The sequence below is a fragment of the Typopeltis vanoorti genome, chromosome 5, assembly GCF_054136105.1.
Source record: "Typopeltis vanoorti isolate ZY-2024b chromosome 5, IOZ_Tvanoo_1.0, whole genome shotgun sequence".
Lineage (NCBI taxonomy): Eukaryota > Metazoa > Arthropoda > Arachnida > Uropygi > Thelyphonidae > Typopeltis > Typopeltis vanoorti.
The window spans coordinates 60,397,767-60,421,225 of NC_143553.1; the positions used below are offsets into that span (position 1 = coordinate 60,397,767).

The 23,459-nt window shown below is 33.6% G+C and overlaps 1 protein-coding gene and 1 pseudogene across 1 annotated transcript in view; one reads left to right on the forward strand and one right to left on the reverse strand.

The window, feature by feature from the left end:
- Positions 1–21,002, reverse strand: part of LOC150106460 (A-type potassium channel modulatory protein KCNIP1-like) — a 59,001-nt gene extending 37,999 nt beyond the window's left edge. The window contains exon 1 of the mRNA XM_090393009.1: positions 20,942–21,002. Coding sequence (XP_090249135.1) covers positions 20,942–21,002 — 61 coding nt within the window. The remainder of the gene's footprint in view (positions 1–20,941) is intronic.
- LOC150106461 (U5 spliceosomal RNA) lies at positions 6,454–6,565 on the forward strand (annotated as a pseudogene).
- Positions 21,003–23,459: the final 2,457 nt, after the last annotated feature.

A 23,459-nucleotide genomic window follows, 5' to 3' on the forward strand; every position in this document is an offset into this window, starting at 1 on the left:
TAAGGTTGGATATCACATACTCGCTGATCTTCCAAAAAAGTTATGGTTAAAAGAACCCCGCAGGGAATAAAACAAATTAGAGGAGTCATTTTATTTTATTTTTATTTTTTTTGGAAAAGAAATGCTTAAGAGTGTTGATTCTGTTAATTAATAAATGTTAGGATAGAAGTTACAAATCTTTGTCGATACGCAAGCAGGATGGTCATTTTTCATTCTCACAATCTGGATATTGAATGGATTTGGTTCACAATTACAACTAAGGCTATGAGGTCGGTATACTATGCTCTTTAAGAGTGTATTCTCCAGTACTAATTGGAAAGGACACCATAAAACTAATTGTAATAAAAACTCAAACAGAACAGAAACTTCTACGTGCTGAGTATTTTCTGTTAAATTTACATTTGAAATGCATAAAAGCACATAAAATCATAACAATCCACATGAATACGGATTGTTGTGTGAACGTAGATTCATAAACATGGCATCTGTGACTAACATTTGGCTGGAATTGGCAGCAACTAAGTCCATGTGTGTTATGTCTGTTAAGTGTGTACTCCAGCTGGTTTTCCAGTTTTGTGAGATGAAACCAACAAAGTCAGTTTCAGTTGAAAGTATCGTCGCATGCTATACACACACACACCAGTCAAACTCTGATGACTTTCAACGGAAGAGCAAATCTAGTGATGTCCTCGCGACTGCGTCTTAGCTTGGTAGTTCTTTTGCTCTTTCTTACTCTCTCTCCATCTAATTATGATAATTCTGATCATTAGAAGTAACTTTGATTATCATGTAATAAAATAAATGAAAAACACGCCTTAAATGACAAAGATATTCGAACAAAGGTCTTAAAAGTACAAAGTCACAAGTTATACATGAAATTAATTCTTTCCTTGATCGTAGTTGAAAATTAGCAGTCTATGCCTCACTGCTTGTGCTTGGATATTATTATTATTATTATTCGTGACACCTCCAAGGAGTCCGAAGACTCATCGCAGGAGGACACCTATTGTACAACTCTCCGTCTACACCACTACACTGATCCTCTACTACCAATCATCTACATCAGCGCCATCTAGTGCCCACCACCACAACTAGTATGTTTTGTCTGTAAATTGCGTGTGTTCTGAAGGGCCGATTTGTCTGTATGCGGGATGAAAAACCTGAGTTTCCGGGAGAAAAAAACCTGCTACCTCCGTATGAGATTGGCTAACTCACCTTCGATTGAAAAAGTCCATATAAAGATTCCTAACGAGAATAAAACTCAGGCCTTTTCCAATTATTCTTTCAATGTACGGTATTTATGTTGTTTCTGAATATTTTAACTTGGGCATCTGTTGCCATAAATTTACCATAAAAAGAGTTTAAATGAGACGAGATACTTAGGATAGTCTAAATGAAATTAACCATGTATTAAAAATGTTAAGCTAATTTTATTTTAAAATAGTATAAGAAAAAAAAAAACTCCACAAATTAGTTTTCTCTGCAGAAATTGAAATCATGTGAATTGTTAGTGTGAAGGAGGATCTGACAATGTATGTGACTACGGAAAACACAGATGGTGTTCACTGATAAAATGCGCGCATTCTGTTTAAATCATGTGTAGTTAAAAACATCATAATACTCTCTCATAAGTAAGTCAGTAGTTATTAATAGGTAAACGGGGATCAGCAAGAATAATTTTCTTTTGTCTCTGCGCATGCTTAACTGATAGCGTGATTTAAAATGAAATTCGTTTCAAATAACTCACTTGTTTTTCTTTGTTTCTGTCAGCGGGATGTTATTTTTCTCTTATTGGTTATCTTATGCTGTGTAAAGAAAAAGCAGTCATTTAGTGGGGAAGAAGTCGATATTGTTACAATATCTGCAGCTTCATTTCTCTTGATCCCAGTGTGATTTGGAATCCGGTTGAACTTCCTTAACTGATTTAGAACATGTTGCATCCCAAGAGAATTAAGTGTGGATAGTAAGTTCGAACTCTCGAGAGCTATTAAAAACCCTAAGAGAATCGGTATAAATTATGCGCCTTTAGAAGCGTTTTTGGATTTTATATATATATATTCGAGTGCGACTCAAGGGAATGCATCTCGGTTCTATAATTATTACATTCATTTGGAACCTGATAAAATATTCTGTCTGGAAAGACACTGCAAATTCCACCGAGTATTCTGCTTTGTGCCTAAAAATAATTGCTGGAAGATTAATGTGTGTGAATGGGAAGGATGTTGTATCTCTAAGTTTATTGCGAGATACGGTGATGTGTAAGCATGCAAAATAGAAGGATTTTGACGTACGAGCAACATTGTTTACTTTGAATGAGTTTTTCATATATAGCTCTTCCGTAATAACAGAACTATTGTAATTACGCAGTTTATTTTATAAAAATACTGCACTTCAATAAAATACGTGAAGCATCCCTTTCAAAAAAAAAAAAAAAAGTATAACACCCTTCCTCACGTTAGCATGCTTTTCTGTGCAGTTTTCCTACACCTGAGCACAGACTTCTCTAACTTTCTGTGAACCCCAATGCTGCTGTCAACATGTCGTTACCATGACAACGCCATTCTGTAAGCGCAGCCTGTTACTTCTATGGAAAAAAAAAAAGCTTTATCTCGCTGTTCCACAAGTTTCATGAAAATCATTCACTACGTAGATATGGCAGAAGCTGTTTTTAATGTAATTCTTTTGCTAAGTCATTAAAAGCGAGACTATTTGTTACTTTTCGTTCACGCATGCGTGGATCATTACTACAATTGTGTCTGTGCATTTTTTTTTTTTACATAACCATTTAAGTGGGATATTAAATTGAACTTCGTTTGTGCCGACGGCTTTTGTAGTTCATAATTAAAAAAAAGGGGCTCGGGAAGAATTCATTTCTGTGGGGGTTGTATATATATATATATATATATATATTATGAAGTGGAATGAAAAGAATGAACTGGAGAGTGCAGTATTTCTCCGTCTCCCAGGAACGAGTGTATAAATTCAATTCGCGTAATTTATTTAAAAACCACGAGTATTAAGGACAATTTTTTCAAGGTTGTTTTTCAAAACAGTCTTTACCGAAACCTATTATTTTGTCATCATATATCAGTAGGTGGCAGTAATCATCCCGTACTAAACCGGAAAGATAAATGCAAATTCCACTGAGTATTCTGCATATGTATGTTCCAATCAAGACAGGTTACATGCTGAAATAGAAATTATGACAAACTCAGGTGAAGACGATCTTTGGTTCTGCAGTACGAGTACGTATCAGTTGTTGAATGGGAAGGATATCGGCAGTGCATGGGAGCTTTGAAAAGATACTTAAATGATGCTGAATCGGAATGTGTCCATAGAGTTCGAAGAACATGTAAAATGGGAGTCAAAATGGATGTGCAATCTCATTAAACAAGAGATCCGTAAGAAGATGTGTAAGGAATATCGTGAGAGTTATGAAATTTATAAAGTATAGGACAGAGATGTCATGAGTATTGTACAGAAAGCCAACTTGAAGTATGAAAAGAAACTGGCTGTGCAGGCAAAGATAACCCAAAAGAATTTTATCGCTGTGCCAAGTAGAAGAAAGAATGAATGAGGAAGAATCACTTTACTGAATGCAGATGGTCACCTATTATCGGAAGATGATGCAATTGTTCAAATAAAGAGTGCTCACTTCACCAAGATCTATCAACCTTGTATGTGACATGGTGCACAGTGCTACCTACACTGAATGGAGAGAGAGGTAGGTTCCAGGAAGAGATTCTAGAGCTGCTGCATAACCTGAATACGAATTCGACAGTTGGAAGAGATGGGATATCAGCTAAAGGAACGTTCAGCAGAACCGGCTAGGCCCTTGACATGTTCGTATAATTTGAGTCTTAGTCCAGGAAAGATTCCACGGGAATGGAAATAAAATATGATAATCCCATTGCACAAGGGTGGTACAAAGAGTGGTGTGTCTAACCATCGATCTTTCAGTATCTCTGGAGTAATCTTGGGTGATGTATGACCTCCCCGGAGGTCTATTACTTCTACTAATAATAATTTTATTTGATTTTCAGTCGTGACCAGTGACGGCTCGTACGACACTGCAGCACCCCAAGGAAAAAATGAAATATTTAAATTTCGTTTGTGTTTATAATTAATAACAATTCTTACAACATTATATAAATGCAATACAACATGTTAAAGGTTAGAGCTTATGTTTCGACATTGATTGAATAGTTAATAATTAGAATTGTTCGATTAACGCTTTAGATTACGAAACAAACACTGCGATCTAACGCAGTGTCCGAATTAGCACGTTCGACCAATCGCAGCCAGACTCGACGATAATCGTTTGCGCTTGTGATTGCACATTACAAGTCATTCCGACACTGCTCGTTTGGTCAGTGTATCGTATGCTTGCGCGCGTTATTTCTGAGAGATACGAAACTTTTATGCAGCACCTCCACTTAAAATTTTCACCAGCCGCCACTGGCAATTTTTAGGAACCATCGTGTAGCTCAGTGGATGTGGCGTTTGCACACCACCGCGCTAGGCAGCACGAAGGAAGTCTTGGTTTCGAGTCTAGTCGGCGACTAGAGGAAATTTTTCTAAGCCTTTTTTCGACCGGTTCCCGAGTTAGTCGATCTCTGGCACGGGCAAGCAGGTTTTTCCTTCCGGAAACTCGGGTTTTTCGTCCTGTAAATTCAAGAAAATCGACCGTAGAACCCACATTATTTCAGACATTAAATATATTGTGTTAGGGTTAGAGACCACGAGATGGCGGCACATTTGAGCCGCCTCTCTTCACTGCGTACCGCTTAATTAGTGATAGCCTTGGGCCATCTGTCTCTGATTGGGTACCAGTGGAGATTGAACTGCCCACTCAGTCTCCAAAAGTTAGATAGGGCTAAATGGCCTCGCCTACTCCCGTATATACGGGAATAAAAAGGCGTTAGCTGATTTTTTTTTTTTTTTTTTTTTTTTTTTTCGTTTCCAAACCTTGTTGTAACCGAGGTCGTTGATGATCATCATCATCGTTAGTTTTCCAATATCGACTGTCCTTCATATTTCGCGAGTGGTGATGCGACGACCCATCTTCATCAGCATATCGTCATTACGACTCTTATATATCGTTCGCTCGCTGGTCATTTTGATGCTTGTCTCTGACTTCGGTTTTACCACTCTTAAAAGTGCTCCCGTAAACAATATCATCTCTATGCACATTTTTCAGATTAGAATGAGTTACCAGAGTCAGTTGTGAATGCTTTCTCAGTTTGAGCAAATGCTCAGTTAGACAGTACATTTTTGAATATGTTGGAAACGCTAGAAAATTCTGTAATATTCTGATTAAAATATAAGAATAGTTCGAATTTTTGAATTTTAATCAGGTGTGTTGAATTAAAAAAAAACTGAAAGTTCCTTCTTTTAAATTTAGTATCGTGAACTAAATTTCCGTTATGATATATTACAATATCAGAACACAATATTCTTTTTATACTCAATCTATATTATTGTTGCATATATTTATGTACATTACTATTGTATACTTTATATATAGTAGTGCCCCACCCTTATCCGCGGTCAACCCCCCCCCCCAAAGATACATTAGACCCCCTTATCCGTGGGGGATACGTTCCAAGACACCCCGCGGATATTACCGAACCCTATATATACACACTATGTTTTTTCTTACACATACATACCTATGATAAAGTTTAATTTATAAATTAGGCACAGTAAGAGATTAACAACCATAACTAATAATAAAATAGAACAATTATAACAACATACTGTAATAAAGTTATCTGAATGTGAATGGAATCTTAGCAACCTCAGTATATGTGTAGCTTTCTCCACCTTTGCAACGAGTTGCCCTAGTGTTGGACTACCTCTGGATCAGCCGAATTGTCTATTAATAAAAGACTAAATTACTATTATTAAAAGCCATACAGCTTCACTTCAGCGATGTAAAATTACATACGCAAAATGAATATTAAATCTAACATTATTTCTAAGCCGAATGTTTGTAGAATCTGTGAAAGTTTCGTAAGTTGTCCTTTTGTAAGTTAATGCTGTATTGAAATCAGGAATCATAGCACAGTATATCAAATTAACAGATATCGGAAGTCATACCTGCGCATCACTTATAAATTTACCAATTATTAATATATTAATCTGATAAAAAATACGTGTATAAAAAATGACTAATTTTATACCTCCACAATTATGCCAGTTTATGTTATATGGAAATTTTTCCCTCGTGACATCAGGCTAATGTGTATCTCAATTCAATTGCTCAAGTTTCCCTTCATAGCTCGTAGTGAGAGGGGCCGCCGCTAAGATTGTGTGACTCTGTCTGGTGGTGGGGGTGAGCCTGCTATTGGATAGAGCCAACGCTGAGAAGTATTTCTCGGTGATGGGGTGAGCTTGTCACTGAGTGGAACAACGCTGAGTTGGGCGATCTTTCGGGATCGTCTAATTTATAGAGAGAGCTTTACTTAATTAAAGCTTTCGCCTTTTACTAAAGATTACCGTGGAGGGAAGCATTACAACGAACCTACTGGCGAATTTTTGTGATCCCACCGTTTGGTGGGACTTATTTTGAACATAAAGTGGATTTCCCAGCGTATACAGATAGGAGGGGGCGATGAAAAGTTCTCATAAACATCTCACGGAGGTTTTACTTTAATTCCTTCGTGGTGATTATCACAACTTTTCAGCACACCTTCGTATTTTTTTTAAATTATTATTATTATATCACACCTCCAGGGAGTCCAAGGACTCATCGAGGGAGGACATCTACTCTACAACTCTTTGTCTTACTACTCCACTAACCTTCATATAACACCAACGTCATCTACCGCCGACCACCATCATTAATGTTTCCACAGACAATCACAAACATCCATGCCCAGGGCGGGATTCGAACCCGCAGCCTTTTGGCTGGAGAGCGAAAGCGAATACGTTAGCGTATTTTTGACATGTTATTAGATTTCATTATAAACCTTTAAAAAGATTTAGGCCAGAACAGGCCCAGAGTGACCTGTTCCGCCCTTATCAGGAGAAGTCATCGTTGAATCTCTTTAAAGGACATCCTGGTTTCTTTTACCAAATGGTTTGTAATTTAAGACTTGTTTTGGTTGTCTTTCTGTTTTAATTTTTCCTATTACTGATTCCTTGTTTAATTCTTTCATAATTTCTTTGTATTTCATGTAGTTTTTTTTTTTGTATTAGATACAGTTTCTGGAAAAAAAATTCAGTGAATGGGGAAAATACTAATTTCTATTTAACTTACTTATTTCTTGATCAGTCATGTTACTTTATTATTTGTAATATTATGTAATTTGACATTCACTTCCTTGTTAAAATAAAATTAAGATTATCACCTAAATGGCTACAAGTAACAAGAACAGAAAGAAAAAATTGAAACATTTGTTCATAAAACTAGAGTATTGAATGACACAAATGTACAATGGCTATATGAACGAAGAATTAACCAATATATATATAGATAAAATAAAACAAAATGAAGAAATGGAAATAGAATGGCTTAATATAAAAACAATACTAAATGCAGCAGCAAATGAAAGCTTAGAAAAGACCAAAAAATTTAATAAAAGAAAAAAACTGAAGATCTGGGATGATACAATCAAAGAAATAATTAAAAAGAAAAAAGAAGCCTATCACAAATGGTTAAGCAGTAAAAGATTAGAAGATGAAATAGAATATAAAACAATAAGAGCCATAGTTAAAAGAGAAGTCAGAAAAAGACAGAGAATCATGGAATAAATTTGTTTCTAATTTAGAACATGATTTATATAAAATAAGTCTCCATGTATATAAGATTTTGAAACACCTAAATGCAGATACCAAAGAAAACAAAATTAAACACTGAATTAAAATTAGAAGAATTTCTAAATTGCTACACAGAACTGTGGACAGACAAATATTTTAAAAAAGACAACTGGCAAACAATTAACGAAAATGAAAAGGAAATAACTGAAGAAGAATTAGAAATCAGCCTGAAAGAAACAAGAAACAGAAAATCACCTGGAGAAGATAAGCTAGGTTCAGAACTATATAAATACGCAGGAACAAGATTCAAAGAAAGACTTATTATTTTTAAATAAAATTTATTCAACTCGTATCCCCTCAATAGAATGGAAAAAAGCAATTGTGATTCCTATCTTTAAGAAAGGTAATAGAGATGACCATAAAAACTATAGAGGTATCAGTATACTAAATTCCTGTTACAAAATATATAGCAGAATCTTAAATAACAAACTAATGAAATATTCCAAAAACTATATTCTAGAGGTAAAGAATGGATTTAGAAAAGGACGATCATGTATAGACCTAGCCTTTTGCCTAAAATTAATAATAGAGAAAAGAAGAAAATATAATTTAGAAACACATACTGCATTTATTGACTTTGAAAAAGCATTTGACAAAGTTAAAAGAAACATTATTTAACATATTAAAAGAAAGACAAATACCAAATAATATCCTAAAAGCTATCACAAGTATATATGAAAATAATCAAATACAAATAAGATTAAATCACGAGCTATCATATACAAGAGAGATAAACCAAGGGGTCCGACAGGGATGTCCCCTCTCAGCAACTCTTTTTAATATCTACTTAAATGAAATAATAATAAAATGGAGTAAACATTTACATCAAGGAATTAAACTTTCACCTACAGTTAACTTAAACACTCTCCTCTTTGCAGACGACCAAATAACAATTACAAATTCTGAAGATAACTTACAGAAAGCTATTTTAAATCTAAATGAGATATCCAAAGATTATGGTATGGTAATATCAACGGAAAAATCAAAAACTATGGCCTTTAAAGGACAAGATCCAGCAAGAACTAAAATAGTATTAGATAACAAGATCTTAGAACAGGTGAATTCATTTAACTACCTAGGATGTATGATCACATATGAAAATGAAAAAGATATAAACGTAAAAATTGCAAAATATTTAAAAATAACAGGAGTAATTAACTCTATATTTAAACCAAACCTAGTTCAAAAACAAACCAGGCTAAAAGTATACAATACAGTAGCCTTACTGGTGTGGAATGTATGGAAGCGAAATCTGGACAATAAAACAAAAAGACAAACAAAGATTAACAACAGCAGAAATGAAGTTTATGAGAAAAACTGCAAAGTATACCCTATTTGATCACAAAAGAAACGAAGATATTATGAAAGAATTAAACCAAGAACCAGTAATAGAAAAAATTAAAAAATATAAACATAAATGGATGGAACACGTTCAAAGAATGAAAACAGAAAGATTATCAAAACAAGCCATTAGGAAAAAGAAAACCAGGACGTCCTCTTAAACGATTCAACGATGACTTCTAAGGCCGGAACAGACCATGCTAGGCCTAAATCCTTGATATACGTATAATGATGACATTCAAGTATTTATATTAAATTCTTTTTATTCTAATAATATATTCTATTATTTCCATTAAAATATTTTGAGGTAACAGTTCATTGTCATAATTCCCTTCGGGGTTTTATGAAAACTTTCCAGCAGAAAAGTGAAAAATAAATATTTTTAAGCAGGATTCCGTAGTCTCAGAGTTTAAGAAACACTATTCTACACTACTTAATATTCCATCTACATACTACGTCAGCTGCCTCACTAATAATATTTTTGTCTGTCAAGTGCATTATGTTCACTATTCGATTTATCCATGTGTGAGATGAATAACTAGGGGTGGAAAAACCCTACTGCAATCAAGCTAGTCTAACATTATGCAGGGTCGCCTCTAAGTCGCGAAACACTTAATAACTTTTTATTTCTTAATTACTTTTATGCTTTTTTGTTATAATAAAATACAGAACCTGGAGTTTTTTTTTTATTTTATTACTTATGAGTTAGTCATATTTTGAATCCCTTCGTGACTTAATTTGAATTATTGCTACACTTGCCATGCAACAAAGACTGAAATATACTTCAATCGAACTCTCGTTGTCATCATCATCATCATTATTATTATTATAAAAAAACCTCCACGTAGTCAAAGACTCATCGTGGGAGGTCCCACTGTTACAATTCTGTCATACCGTGCCTTAAATATGTTCACTCTCGGGCAATGCATTCCAACTCCATGCAAAAAAAACCGGTCCCTTACTCCCTTGTTCATACTCTCCTTACAATTTCCAGAAATGACCGCCCCCCTCTCTCTCTCTCTAAACTAACCCCGTGGGTAAGAGGCGCCTTTCTTCAAAGTTATATTTCAGCGCTCCATAAAATAAAATTTACAACTTAAAATTACATTAATTTCTAGAATTTTTTTTATTATTTAGTATATAAATACAAGATATACATATGCGTACATAAAAATAGATCATCTCAAAAAAAAAAAAAAAAAAAATAATAATCAGTTATCTCACACACACAAAAAAAAAAACACCCCACAACAACCAGATGTCAATAATACCATTTTTCATTGATATTATTGATAAATCGGTAAGATGTTCTTCGGACATTGTTGATCGCTCTTGCATAGGCACTACGGAACTGCAGCACCCCCAATTTTTCTCGATATATATAAATATATTAATTAATTTATTTATATTTGTTTGTAATGTTTAATTTTATCATCAATAATCCTATACAATTCTCTTATTTTGTATAAAAAATAATAAAAATCTATCTTGTAGCACTTAGGAGGCGAAGGACGCTAGCAGCACTGTGTTTACCAAAGTGTCATATTGCTACACGCGCATGTCATAGTGAGATGCGAGCTATTAGCGTAATGGGGCACTATCCGTCGCGCAGTTCCACTGTTGTTTATATGCAGTTTGCGCCAGTAGTAGGGTGTTCGTAGTGCTTATCGTGTTTATTCCGTCTCTTTAAATATTTGGACACTACAATTAAAGACAACATTTGTTAGTTTTTATTTTAGAACATTATTGGGGTTATTGACAATTATGACCTCAGAAACGCAACCTCAAGAAATAAGTTCTGTGACTGTAAGTGAACTACAAATTCTTCAACAGTCATACAAACATCAAGGAGAAAGTTATTCACTTTTTCGCTCGAAACAAAACAAGAAGAATATATTTTATTTTTAAGTAATTTTAAATTATACCAAACTGTATAATTTGATCGATAATAAACTATTTTTTCATGTTTAATTTTTTTAAAATTTTACCATAATTTTGATATTTTATTCAAAATATTTCGAAAGTTGCAGCACCCCCACGATTTCAAGCCACGAGCCGCCACAGGTCGTGACAAAATTTTGTGAACGGTCAGTCTTTAAAGAGGTCAGTTCAGGTCTCCACTCATTTTCATATTACTAAAGTACTTATTAAAAACATAAAATTTTCGGCATAGTCAGATATTTAGAAAATTTCTAATTGGATGTCATTGGGCAGATAAAAAATTTTTAGATACGCAAAAAAAATGAGAGAAGCTAGGAAAATATTCAAAAACTGCTAGAAATTTCCACTATCACATTAATAGTCTCTCAAGTAAATGATTGTGAAGAAAATCATGGTAATCCATTGACGATCTGAAGCTTATCAATAGGAAAAAACTGTATAAATGTGCTTGAAGTAACTTCGTGACTTGCACAGAATTCTTTGTTACGGCATTCCCATCCGTGCAACGTTGGAAACCAATACTATATTCAGGAGGGGGGGGGGTAAAAATAAGAGATAATCCAGGAATTCTGCTCAAGGGATGCAATATGATCACTTCAAAAGACCAGCTCTCCGATAAGCAAGGTGGTGATCTCACACGAGGTGATGAAACTACGCCCCAGTGGGATTTGAATCCTCTGGTAGCAAAGCAAAGACTATTCGCTCTGCTATCCTGGTTGGCTTATCTCTGTATATAATAAAGAACAGGTAGGCTTACCTCCCTCTCTCGCTTTATCATATATATAAGTTTCGTTTGTTACAGATGAACGTGATCTTACGTTTCCATGACAACAATAGGTTCCACATTTAGCAACGATGCGTGCTACTATTCCCAGATGTTCTTCACGAGTCCAACTTACGTCACAAAAATTCTGTTGAATTGGATAAAAACGAAAGAGTGATATTTCAACGCACATGATTAGTGCGTTGAAAAGATTAGTGAATTAAAAATAGAATAAGAAACCTTCATTAAAATGGATCACAATATAAGTCGACATGTAATAAAAAATTATAAAATGTATTAAATAAACCCATAATATTTAGAGGTTTGGAAGTTTAGTTGATGGGAAAAGTATGGCTAAAACTGCATTTCCGATAATAATGAAATATTAATGAAATGTAGATCTCATTCTGTCACTGAGTATGGTTTCGTCCTTCGGTTATATTTGCATGTACACAAATAGAGTAATTAATATTAATGACAGTTTCAAAACTGAAAAGCTAAGTACTTACTAAATAAACGTGCCGTGCAATACTACCATATGGTGGCCTAGTTGACCCGGGTTTGCGTACTAGTTCTTCAACCAACAGTCTGTGGATATATTTACGCGAGAGATGAATTTCATTGTCTCGCTTGAGACAGATTCAGTTTATTGGAGTCCTGAAGTGGCTTGAATAAGTTCCATGTTTGATTTCTGAAGCAGAGCTTCCGAATTAAGTAAAAATTTTAAAAATAAATAAAAGGAAAACTCTTTGGCCCACCCAAAACACTAACATACTATAGGTTTACAACTTTTCATGGATCAAATAAAAGACAAATGAAAATAGCCATTGATAAATTGTAAACTGCCATAAAAATATATTTAAAAAAAAAAAAAAAAAAAGATTATTTTTTTCTTGCAGGTATCGACAATCTAGATTTGCCTTAATTATTACGCTTATATTAGTATTACACTGAACTTTTTAAATCAACAGAAGAAACTATTTGCACAGAAAGTATTGTAATTTTCTTCCAGACACTACGTTATAACAGTAATTCAATTTGACAGTAAATATTTAGTCAATACAGTTATCTTCAAAGTACTCTCCTGGTTTTATATAATTCTATATGCGTATCCCAACGTTTCTAACCGTGTGAAGAAACATTTCTAAACTATTTTTGTAACAGTTCTTCCACGTTTAATAAATTTTCTGAGAGGAATGAAATTTCAATTCACACGGCACGAGGCTCGTGAAGTGATATGTTCGCCATGTGGCAGCAGCGAAGAAGTGACTCCATCTAAAAAAAATCGAGTTCGGTTTTTTTTTTTTTTTTAATTCGACCTCGTACTTTACGAATAAATCGAAGCAGTAGGATACATGCATTTTGGCTTTAATGCAGAAGTGAATAATAAATTCTTTTTCAACGTACTCGTTGAATTTGTTTTATCGGTACGCTTTTTCACTAACTTATAAGCAAAATTTGATAGAGAATTTCATTAGCTAATAGAATGGTGTGTAATAACATTCTTCATCGCGCAAATATAATGAAATCTGCATAGATATGTATGAGAAAAGCTTGCCGGTGTGGTAGTATTTCCGTCTCGAACCGATAGGTAGCGGCTAGTCTCAATCCAACTGAGGAATGAATGTTTGTGAATGTGTTTAGGTGGATTTCGTCGTTTGGTTTAAGACCACAATCTTGCTTATTGGAGATCCGAAGTGAAGTGATAAAAGTGTCATGTCTGGTTTATAGAGCAGGGTTGCCAGAGTATCTATTTAGATACTTTAGAGCTGGGTAGATGTCAGAGTATCCAACTAATAAAATGCAATATTTATCATTGGCTGTTTGCTTATTTGGAACGTTTCGCGCAACCTAATCCTTCTTGATCGAAAAAACTAGCACGAACCTTGGTCTTCGAGTGTACTTTTAAACCACTCTATAACATTCTCCGTTTTTGGGACACGATTTCCCGAAAAGAAGTCATCACCAATTGTTTGTTCAATATTTTATAAGCTTTACATATTTTGCGAAGTTGTATATAGAACTTAAGGCACATTACACTGAAACGTGAAGGATAGTAGTAAATAGACAAAAACCCAGTTCAAGTATTGCATAGATAGTGTCATGTATAATGTAAAGCAGTTTTATATAGTTCATCTATAATACAGCCAAAGTCAGTAAAACGGTCTTAAAGCGTCTCTAAATTATAGAACCACGCTAAAACTTTTCGACAACTCCTTGTATAATTTTACAATAAATAAATATATAGGACAAATATGATTTTGGAAAAACCCACTGAATTCCATCTGATGTTTTAGAATTTATTTATATTTTTATTTATATAAGAGTTTATATAATTACCCCCCCATATTTTAATGCTTTTTTAAAAGCGAGAAAAAAAATTATTCAAAGCGTCCGAAATTTCGCCACTAGCTGAAGATATACTAAAAGCCAAATTACATTTCTATTGTCTTGGGTAGCGCTAGATTGATACTTTAATTATTCACGTTTTGCCATTATTGTACATTTTAAAGTTCCTCAAATTACGACAGAATGTTGCACTGTTTTTACTTAATGACTATAAAATAGTTTACTATTCAATAAAGGATCCGCTAAATGGCCTGTTACTTATAATGGGCCACGCGAGACTATTTTACTTCGAAGATATCTACAAATAAAAAGACAGAAACATTGAAGTCGAGGTTGTCTTTAGAAATCTTTCTTACTATAATTGCATGCATTAAGTGCTACAATTCATTGCTCAATTACCTCATTTACAATAAATAAGAACACAAAAGAATTTCCCAAATGCATTTGATTATTTTGTAAATAATCAAACAAAATTGTTTTTAGCTAGCGAAAATGCAGTATGCTAACCAAACGATCTTATTTCGTTTACTAATTTTATTTAGTATATTAACTGATATTTTTCCATCGTAGAACATCGAATAAGAGGGAATATTTTTTGACGCTTTTTGGTTTCTTGTACAAATCGAAACATGCGCAGTAGAGATAAATCTAATTCGTAAATCAAATAATTTAATAGACTTTATTCTTAAAAATTGAGTGTTTTTAAGGTAATTCTTAATATTAAAAAACGTTTGATAAGCTGTAAACTGAACAGAAAACAAAAGTGGACATAGCAAATCACAAGGAAGCTAGAATAAGAACGATATCAGGAACTAGCAGCCGTTTCGAACTATTGAATCTCATCAAGATCTTGATGACTATCGCAGCTATTAATCACTTGGAAGTAATGAATTTTCGATCGCTATGAAAATCAAATTGAATAAAAGGGTCTAAAAGGCTTCGAATTTGGTATAAAGAGCAAAACAAATGGATACAAGACCACATTACGTGTACCCCCTCTTTTAGTAGCTGTCCAGTTAAAGCCTTTTCTGTTCTTTTCTTAATTCATGACAATAAATAGTGCATTTCATTTGCATTTCATCTTGTTAGGATATCACGCTACGGTTGTGGTTATAATTCACGATTTATTATTAAATTCTCATCTTCGCTCGAAACATTTTCATTTATTCCATGTTAAAATTGTAGTTTGTTAATGCATGTCAAATCCCGATGTTTGTGTATTTCTAAATTAGAGAGTCCGTACAAATCACGAGGAAAATTACATTTACTCGTGCGAGAAGTATGGCCAAAAGGCAATATCAATAATGGCGATGTGCAACGAAAACATAACATTAATCTCATCTCCTTGGTAACCACATTATGAGAATTATCAGCGTTGCCAGTATCTATGACAACGGTTACACAGAGATATTTATAATTAAAGGTCTTGAGAAATACATGGGGGAGAGAAGGAAGAAATGATTTTACTAGGAAAAATATTGAGCAAAAAAAAAAAAAAATCGAACAGAGGAGTCGGTAGAAGGATCGATCGTGAAAACAATAAAACGCGCTTTCCATTTAGAATGTGATAATTAAAAAAAAAAAACATGTCCGATATATCGGACTTTGACTAGATATTATGCAACTTACAAGAACTCAGAAAAAATAGATCACCTAGTCATATTGGGGAAAATGTTGCTCAAATAGATTAATTTTATCTAAATGTCGAATATGAATTTATTCATCACTTAGACTTCGAAAGTTTATCGATTTATATTCAGTATCTTGAATGATGTTAGAGAAATCTATAGCAGGACCTTAGCCGATAACTATCATAAACATAGATCCTTAAATTGTGTTTCGGACGATATTCAGTCCATTAATCTATAACGAATGGACTTTGTTTTAATCTTGATGTCCCATTCAGTATTATACGAGAAATGAGATGAAGTTCGAATATCTGTAAAAATCCAGTAAATGTTTGCAATATTTACCTTTATTTGAAAGAGAGCAAAATGCATTAGGAGGATATATTAAAATGGAAATTTTTATTCGTGAAATTTTAATATAAAAATTAAGAAAAAACATTGGAAGGTTTCTAACATATTAAAATTGATTTTGTTTTCAACCGGGCAGGTGGGTGGATGTAAGACGTTATTTTTATTATAAATGGGAATTCTGAAGGCTCAAAATTAAGACTTCGAAGCATCACTACTTCGTTATAGCATTGCAAGGATTTTTTTTTTTCAAAGATTTGCTTCATCTTTTCGTTACGACACAAAGCTAATAATTTTTTATTAATGCTCATCTTGAGTTGTTTTTTCTGATGTGATTAATGCATGTAAAATTCCGATGTTTATGTACTTCTAAATTAGAGAGTCCGTCCCAATCACGAGGAAAAATTACATTTACTCGTGCGAGAAGTATGGCCCACCTATGAAAGGTTGCAGCCCTACAGAACATCAGTATGTAGATGGGCTAAAAAGTAATTTTATTTATTTTGTACTTTTTACATGTAGTTATTTATAGAGTCGTTACTTCTTTTATTAAAACTGAAAATAAAATGAGGCATGGCAGCAACAGGCAACGAATGGAACGTAGTAATTCTAAAAAACTATCATTGACCAGACAGGTTCCTCAACAAAACGAAGAGATGAACACCAAAACTACATTCTATTGTGATAGAATGTAGTTTTGGTGTTTTGAAAACTACCATGTGATACAACCTAGCCACAATGTCCACTAGGACTAGATTGAAAATATTCCCAACTTTTAAAGAAATCGCTGGCTTCATTTGTCTCAATTTTAGGAAACTTGTTCTTAATGTTCTGCATATCTCAAAGGAAACCGTCAAAAAACAAGTAAAAATTCTACGCAATGTAAAAATGAAACTAAAAATTACAGAGGAATATATTTTCTATCTACGTGCTACTTTTTCAAAATATTGTTCTATAAATAATCTTGCCATTTGCTGAATAAAATGCAAGTGAATATCAAACATGATTCCGAAGAAACAGGTCCCAACGTATAATATTTTTTCATTAAAACCCATATTACAGGGATAAAAATAGGAAAGCAATCAGTCTATCCATTTTTATTTATAGATTTTTAAAAACAAGTGTTCATAGTGAACGCCGTTGAAGATTATTAAACTCGGAATACCTCACAAGATTTAATCAATTTTTTAACCAATTTAACCACAGCACCGGCTAATGGAATTAAATCTGAACCTTTCACTACTAAGATAGGATTGGAACAAGAAGCCCTTTCAACCATTCTATTTAATTTAGTTTTAGGATAAATGCATCAGAGAAATTATAAATGAAAAATAGAAGTTTAAAATTAGGATCAGGATAACAGTATTAGGATGAGCAGATGATATTTGCATAGCTATAGAAAATGCTGAAGATATTACAATAATATTCAGAAAACTTTAAACAGCTGCTGCTGACTACAATGCGAATCAGATTAAAAGATGAATATTTAAAACGTATGTAGAACAGTAATCAAAATGAAAACACTTTACTATTGGTAACCAGAAATTTAACAATGCTGCTTCCTGCAAATATAATTTGTAACATAAGTACTAAGCATAGTAAAAATTGGAAAAGAAATCGTGCAAAATACTCAACAAAAGTATTTGGACATGTAAGAGAATATCGACAACATAATCAGCAACTAACCTAGCTTAACGAAATGGAGACTTGTGGATAGATGGCTTAGTTATGAGAAGAATACAATAAATAATAGTTCAACGAACATTTAAGATGAGATCGGGGGAAGGATAAATATAGGAAGCCCATGGTGGCTACTTGGAGAATAACATAAAGACGGCTGATATTGGAATACTGGATGGAGCTGGGAGAGTTCAAGACAAAAAAAAAAAGAATGAAAGATCACAATAGTTACTGAGAAGAACCTTCCTGGTTTAATAAGCTAGAAAAAAAAGTTTTACGAATTTAAAGTCAGCATATTTTTTTTTTAATTTTTTGCACATTTTTCTTATAGTGGTTTTTCATGGATCATAACATAACATAAGCCTAAGTCTAATCTAACTGAAATAACGTTCACATTTTAGTGTATAACAGACGATAAGCAAGTTCCTGTAATTTGAATACAAATTAAAAATTATGGGTTAACAAAAAACTGCGCGTTACAAATTGTTCACCTAACATTTTCATAATCAGTGTACTCAGTTTTGTTAAATTGGGTATTTATTATTATTAGCCTTTCCGCCAAGAAACTTTAGTCCATTTACTTTGGCAAGCAACGACAAACTCAAAAATTTATATCTACCTCCGTTATCTAACATTTATTTAATGTTCAATACCTAAAACATAGAACATTACATTAGCTCAATATATCGTTAAGATATTTTATCCATATCACAAAAACTACTTTATATTCTTATTAGCCGGAAAGTTTTTAATTTGGATCGTACTTGCCTAAATTACTTTATACATGTTGATAATATATTATGCCTGATTTTTGCAAGTTTTTGCCATCATCTCATTGGTTCTTAGCTCAAAGCATTCTTCAATGTAAATAGCCTAGCTGATGAAAAAAAGGCATCTACTTTGCTCTCTTCCATTAAACATGCCACTTTTGAATTTCTCCAACAGCATGATCCTGAAGTTTACCACAGCTGTAAACTTCACAAAGAACAAAACTTGGATGAACACAGAAGTCGGGAAGTAAAAAAATAAGGTTGGCGTGATCAGTTTCTGTATTAAGCTTACGGTTATAGCACGACATATTCAAGCATTTTCTCTCCAGCCAAGATGTTCCAGTTGAAGTAAAAGTTATTCATAAATGGTATCGCTCTCCAAGAGAATTTCGTGGGAACCGGAAATGACAAATCATTGTTAGTTGATTCCTGTCAACAAATATTTCATTAGTGGAGATTTTTATGTTGAGAATTGTTGCGTTTTAGTTCTCGGTGCAATCTCCATCTTCTAGCCCTCTCGAGTGTTATTCATTTTCTTTCATTACTTGAAAACGTACTTAAATTACAATCTAAACACCACCGTGACAGAAACATCAAGAAGTACTTCACAAATGTCACGAACCTAAGGTTAGAAAAAAAAGAGAACATTAAGATAGGTAGGATGAATGATTTATTGATTTCGTTCTCTAACAATACGCGTCTTGATCTTTGGTTCTATAAACTTAGGAGGAACTGAATTTATTTACGAGTGCCTAAGAAACTTACCGCAGACTATACACGGAAGTGTTAGCGAGTGACAGTGATGTATGATGGGAAACGCGAGAAACAAGGCAGCAGAACCCAAGAGAGCGATGTAGATGGTCTCTACTTAAATGATGAACAGAAGCGGCAGGAGAAGAAAGGAATTTAAATAAAAAAAAAAGTACTTCGCTCGAAGTACGCAAAGCAATCTAGTTAGTTGCTTTCTAACTGGTAATAATACATAGGCCCATACGTACACCAAAGGGATAGAGAATGTGCCAAGCAAGTATGCCGGGTTATCTGTCCATCCATCAACCTATACACATAAAAACTGCACTATATACGCATCGTAAGTGCGACTATTTGTAGGAATTAAGCGATTAATCCTGTCCATTTAAACTACTTATTGAATAATTTATGAATTATACAAGGTAGATCTACGATTACATAAATGTAAACCAGTTTATCTTAATAAAGTTTGGAAAGATGAATAACCTAAGGATTTAAAATTAAGTAATATGATTCTGGAAGGACTTGCATAGTTTGGTACAGTTTTTTTTTTTTGTTTATTCAGTGAGAAAAAGGACTAAAATTCATCAAATAAAGCTTTTAAAACATGATTGATGGTATAAACAAACAGAAATTCTAGTCATTGCAAGGAGAAGGTGATTTTACAAGAATAGCTGAAATGGAAACGAGCAATACTGGAATATATGAATTATTCAGAAATTCATGCAATGTACATTATAAAGGAAAGAGGCTAAATTAAACAAAAATTGACAAATTATGCAGCTTAAAATTTGCTTATAAGCAGCCTGTATATTTATGATTTATATTTTGTATAACATTCCGGGATATAATCTGTGAAATCCACTATAAATTCTTTGAGGAGAATATTATAGAAAGTAAAACATTCCAATGACTATAGGTTTTGCAAATTTTACTGGACTGGAAATCTCATAAATCATATACCAAACAAAGCTTGAAAAACCTGATGCATAAATTTAGGGATTCTTCTGAAGTAAGACCTACTTTAATCTCGACTACAGTCATTTACATAATTAGGCCCAATAGCCTATTATGTTAACTTAGCTCAGTCCTACTGAGGTATTTTCAAATACCGTATCTTTCGGACGATAACACGCACTCTAAATTTATGAGACAATTTTTAGAAAAACTATACATAAAAATATTCCAGAAATGGAATATTTTTCCATCTAAGACCTCCAGATGTGACAGCTAGTCCTGTGTTCATTGCTTTTAGAATCTTCTTAGTTGATTCTGTTTAATACGCTCTGAATTGATCCCACACTAACATCGCACCCGAACGTTTTGCCCATATCTGTTGTAGCCATAATTTCATTCCTTTTTCGTCCATCCAGTCTTTATCTTGAACGTAGATAAAAATGTCACGGAAATTTCATCTTCTGATAACGTTTTTCTTTTGAAGATTAACATGGGGGTGCGTAGTTTTGTTCCGTAAACACAACAAGCTAAAACTACAGTGCAGTGAGTGTTTTCGTGACCTGTTGTTTTTATCACTATTGATTTGGTACCTTTTGTATCTACAGTGCGATTTAAAGGATGAACATCAAATGTTTCAGGCATTTCATCCATATTCGCAAGTGCACGATATCTGGCTGATATCGTACGCATGCATAGCCCGTGTCTTTTCATAAATCTAAAGCACTTAGAAGGTGATCCGGTAAAATATGCAATGCCATTAGCAGCCCATTTCTACGAAAAGTATTATTTTCGTAGAAAGGGATTATTCCGATACTTCGGTGATTTGTTATCCAATTTTTCATTTGTACTTTTAATTCTGGCCATTTTTCAAGGTGCGCACGGAATGCTTACTTTGCAGTTTCAATTATTCTTATTCTTTCCTACACTCGCGAATCTTTTTTTTTTTTCTGTTGGGAGTGGGCCAAAATGTTTTTCTGCTGCTCTGTTTCCATGTTGTTTTGCATAATTTATCACAATCAATTTATTGCTGACATTATACGAAAGTCTTTTTTGTTTTACTTATGCTTATAGTTTTATGATAATAAAACATTCAACGAATTATTGTATAAAAATAATTCAAATGAACCGTTCAAAACTGCATACGCTTGCCCACTAACTACTATTGACGCTGTTAAAGTTTTCGTATGTAAATCGGGGATTCCCACATATGCAGCGAGACACGTGTTTGGCTCGCATCGAAAACGTGGAATCCAAGACTAACCCGGTATCACCCATCTTCGGACCATAAGACAAACCCCAATTCTAAGTCGATTTCTCTACCTAAAAAGGTGCGTCTTATGGCCCGAAAAATACGGTAAGTGGCGTCGTCAATATTACTTTTGCTAGGACTAATGTTAATATTACTCCTCTATTATGCGTAATCAGAATTTGTCCATAATCTTTACTTACTCTCTTTCTTGCCGATCGGATAAAGAAAACATGAAAAGGCATTTAGAGTTCCGGAAAAGCAAACCTTTTCCCTGCCTTTTAATGTTATCCTTTTAAAATTTCGGTTAAAAAAATGATCGCATATTCTGGATCATACGTTTTTTTTTTTTCTCGTGTAATTCTTACGTTGTTATTTAAAGCTGAATGTATTTCCATACAACGGTGTTTCTCACAGTGTGGTACACGAAAGGTCGTTAGGGGGTACGTGGCAATTTTCGGCTATGCATAATTAAAGGAGTCATTTTTTTTAACAAACAGTGCAATTAGAGACAACCGGGATAAAACGGCACTAACTAATGAATCACATCCCCTCTCCAACAGAAACTGCTATATAGACCAAGCAAAACCATATGTTGCCGGTGAAACATATGGTTTTGCTTGACACCCCGCCGTCGTTAATGTTAAAACTAAGAAATATATAGTGAATTTGTTTCCGATATTATGGAATTCGGTTGAAGGGAATTAGCATTTCAAATCAACCGTTGAAATGCTAATTTGTCTTTGGTTGGCGCGATTTTTTATTAATACCGCACCAATCATATGCAGTTCTTCGCTGCTCTACGTATCTCAAGTCTTGTAAATTACTGGTAATTTTTTCTTGAAATAATGGGAAAGAAGATGACCTATTTGGGTAGATGACTTTGACGATGCACACAAAGAAACTGTTCTCGATGCCAAAAGTAGTGATAGCGAGTAGGAGCTTCTTGGTAAGTCGCACCATTTTCAGTCTTTTTCTGAAAACTTTAGTTTCCGAAAATTCCCGCACGTACTCGCAACACGATTTTTTAGCTTTAATTTTGGGAAAATGTTATATTAGAATAAATACAGTTTTTTTTTTTAGCTTTCAAATTCTTACGTATGGATCATTGGTTAAAGATTGGATTTATAAAACCCCCAAAAGAGAGCAATATAGCAAATACAAGTAGCTGTAAGCAACAAGAAAACGTTGATATTGCATCTGGATCAAATGAAATTGATGAGTGTGTCGTCTGACATCTCTAGAGAATCAAAATTAAAAAATAAATATTTTTTGTTTACATGAACATATAAATTCAAATAAAATAGGTATTTAATTGTAATTAATATTTTAAAGTAATGTATGAATTTTAATTAATGAATTTATTTTTTAATTAATTAATTAGAGGTACTTAGTAATAATGAAAATTTAAGAAGGGGTACGCGGATATCTGAAGTTTGAGAAACACTGCCATACAACATGGATCTTCAGATAACAGTAACTTTTGCAATAATAAAAATGCGAGTATATGGAAACTGCTTTCTACAATTTTACTTTTAGTAAAACAATATGACTTAGGAGTCAAATCGATGTGTAATTTTATTAAGCAAGAGATTCATAAGAAAAGGATGATGTCAGTTGTGGAAACTGATAGTTCTTCAATCTAAAAACAACCGAAAAGAATTCTGTTTTGATGCTGCAAGTAAAAGAAAGAATGAATATAAAAGAATAACTCTGCAGAATGCAGATGGTGTGAGGGGAAAAGATGTAGAAGAAGTTGTTCAACAAACGAGTGCCTATTTTGCTAAAAACTATCAATCTGATGTATGCAGCATTACGTTCACTGCTACCTCTTCACTGGATGAAGAAACTCAGATGTATGA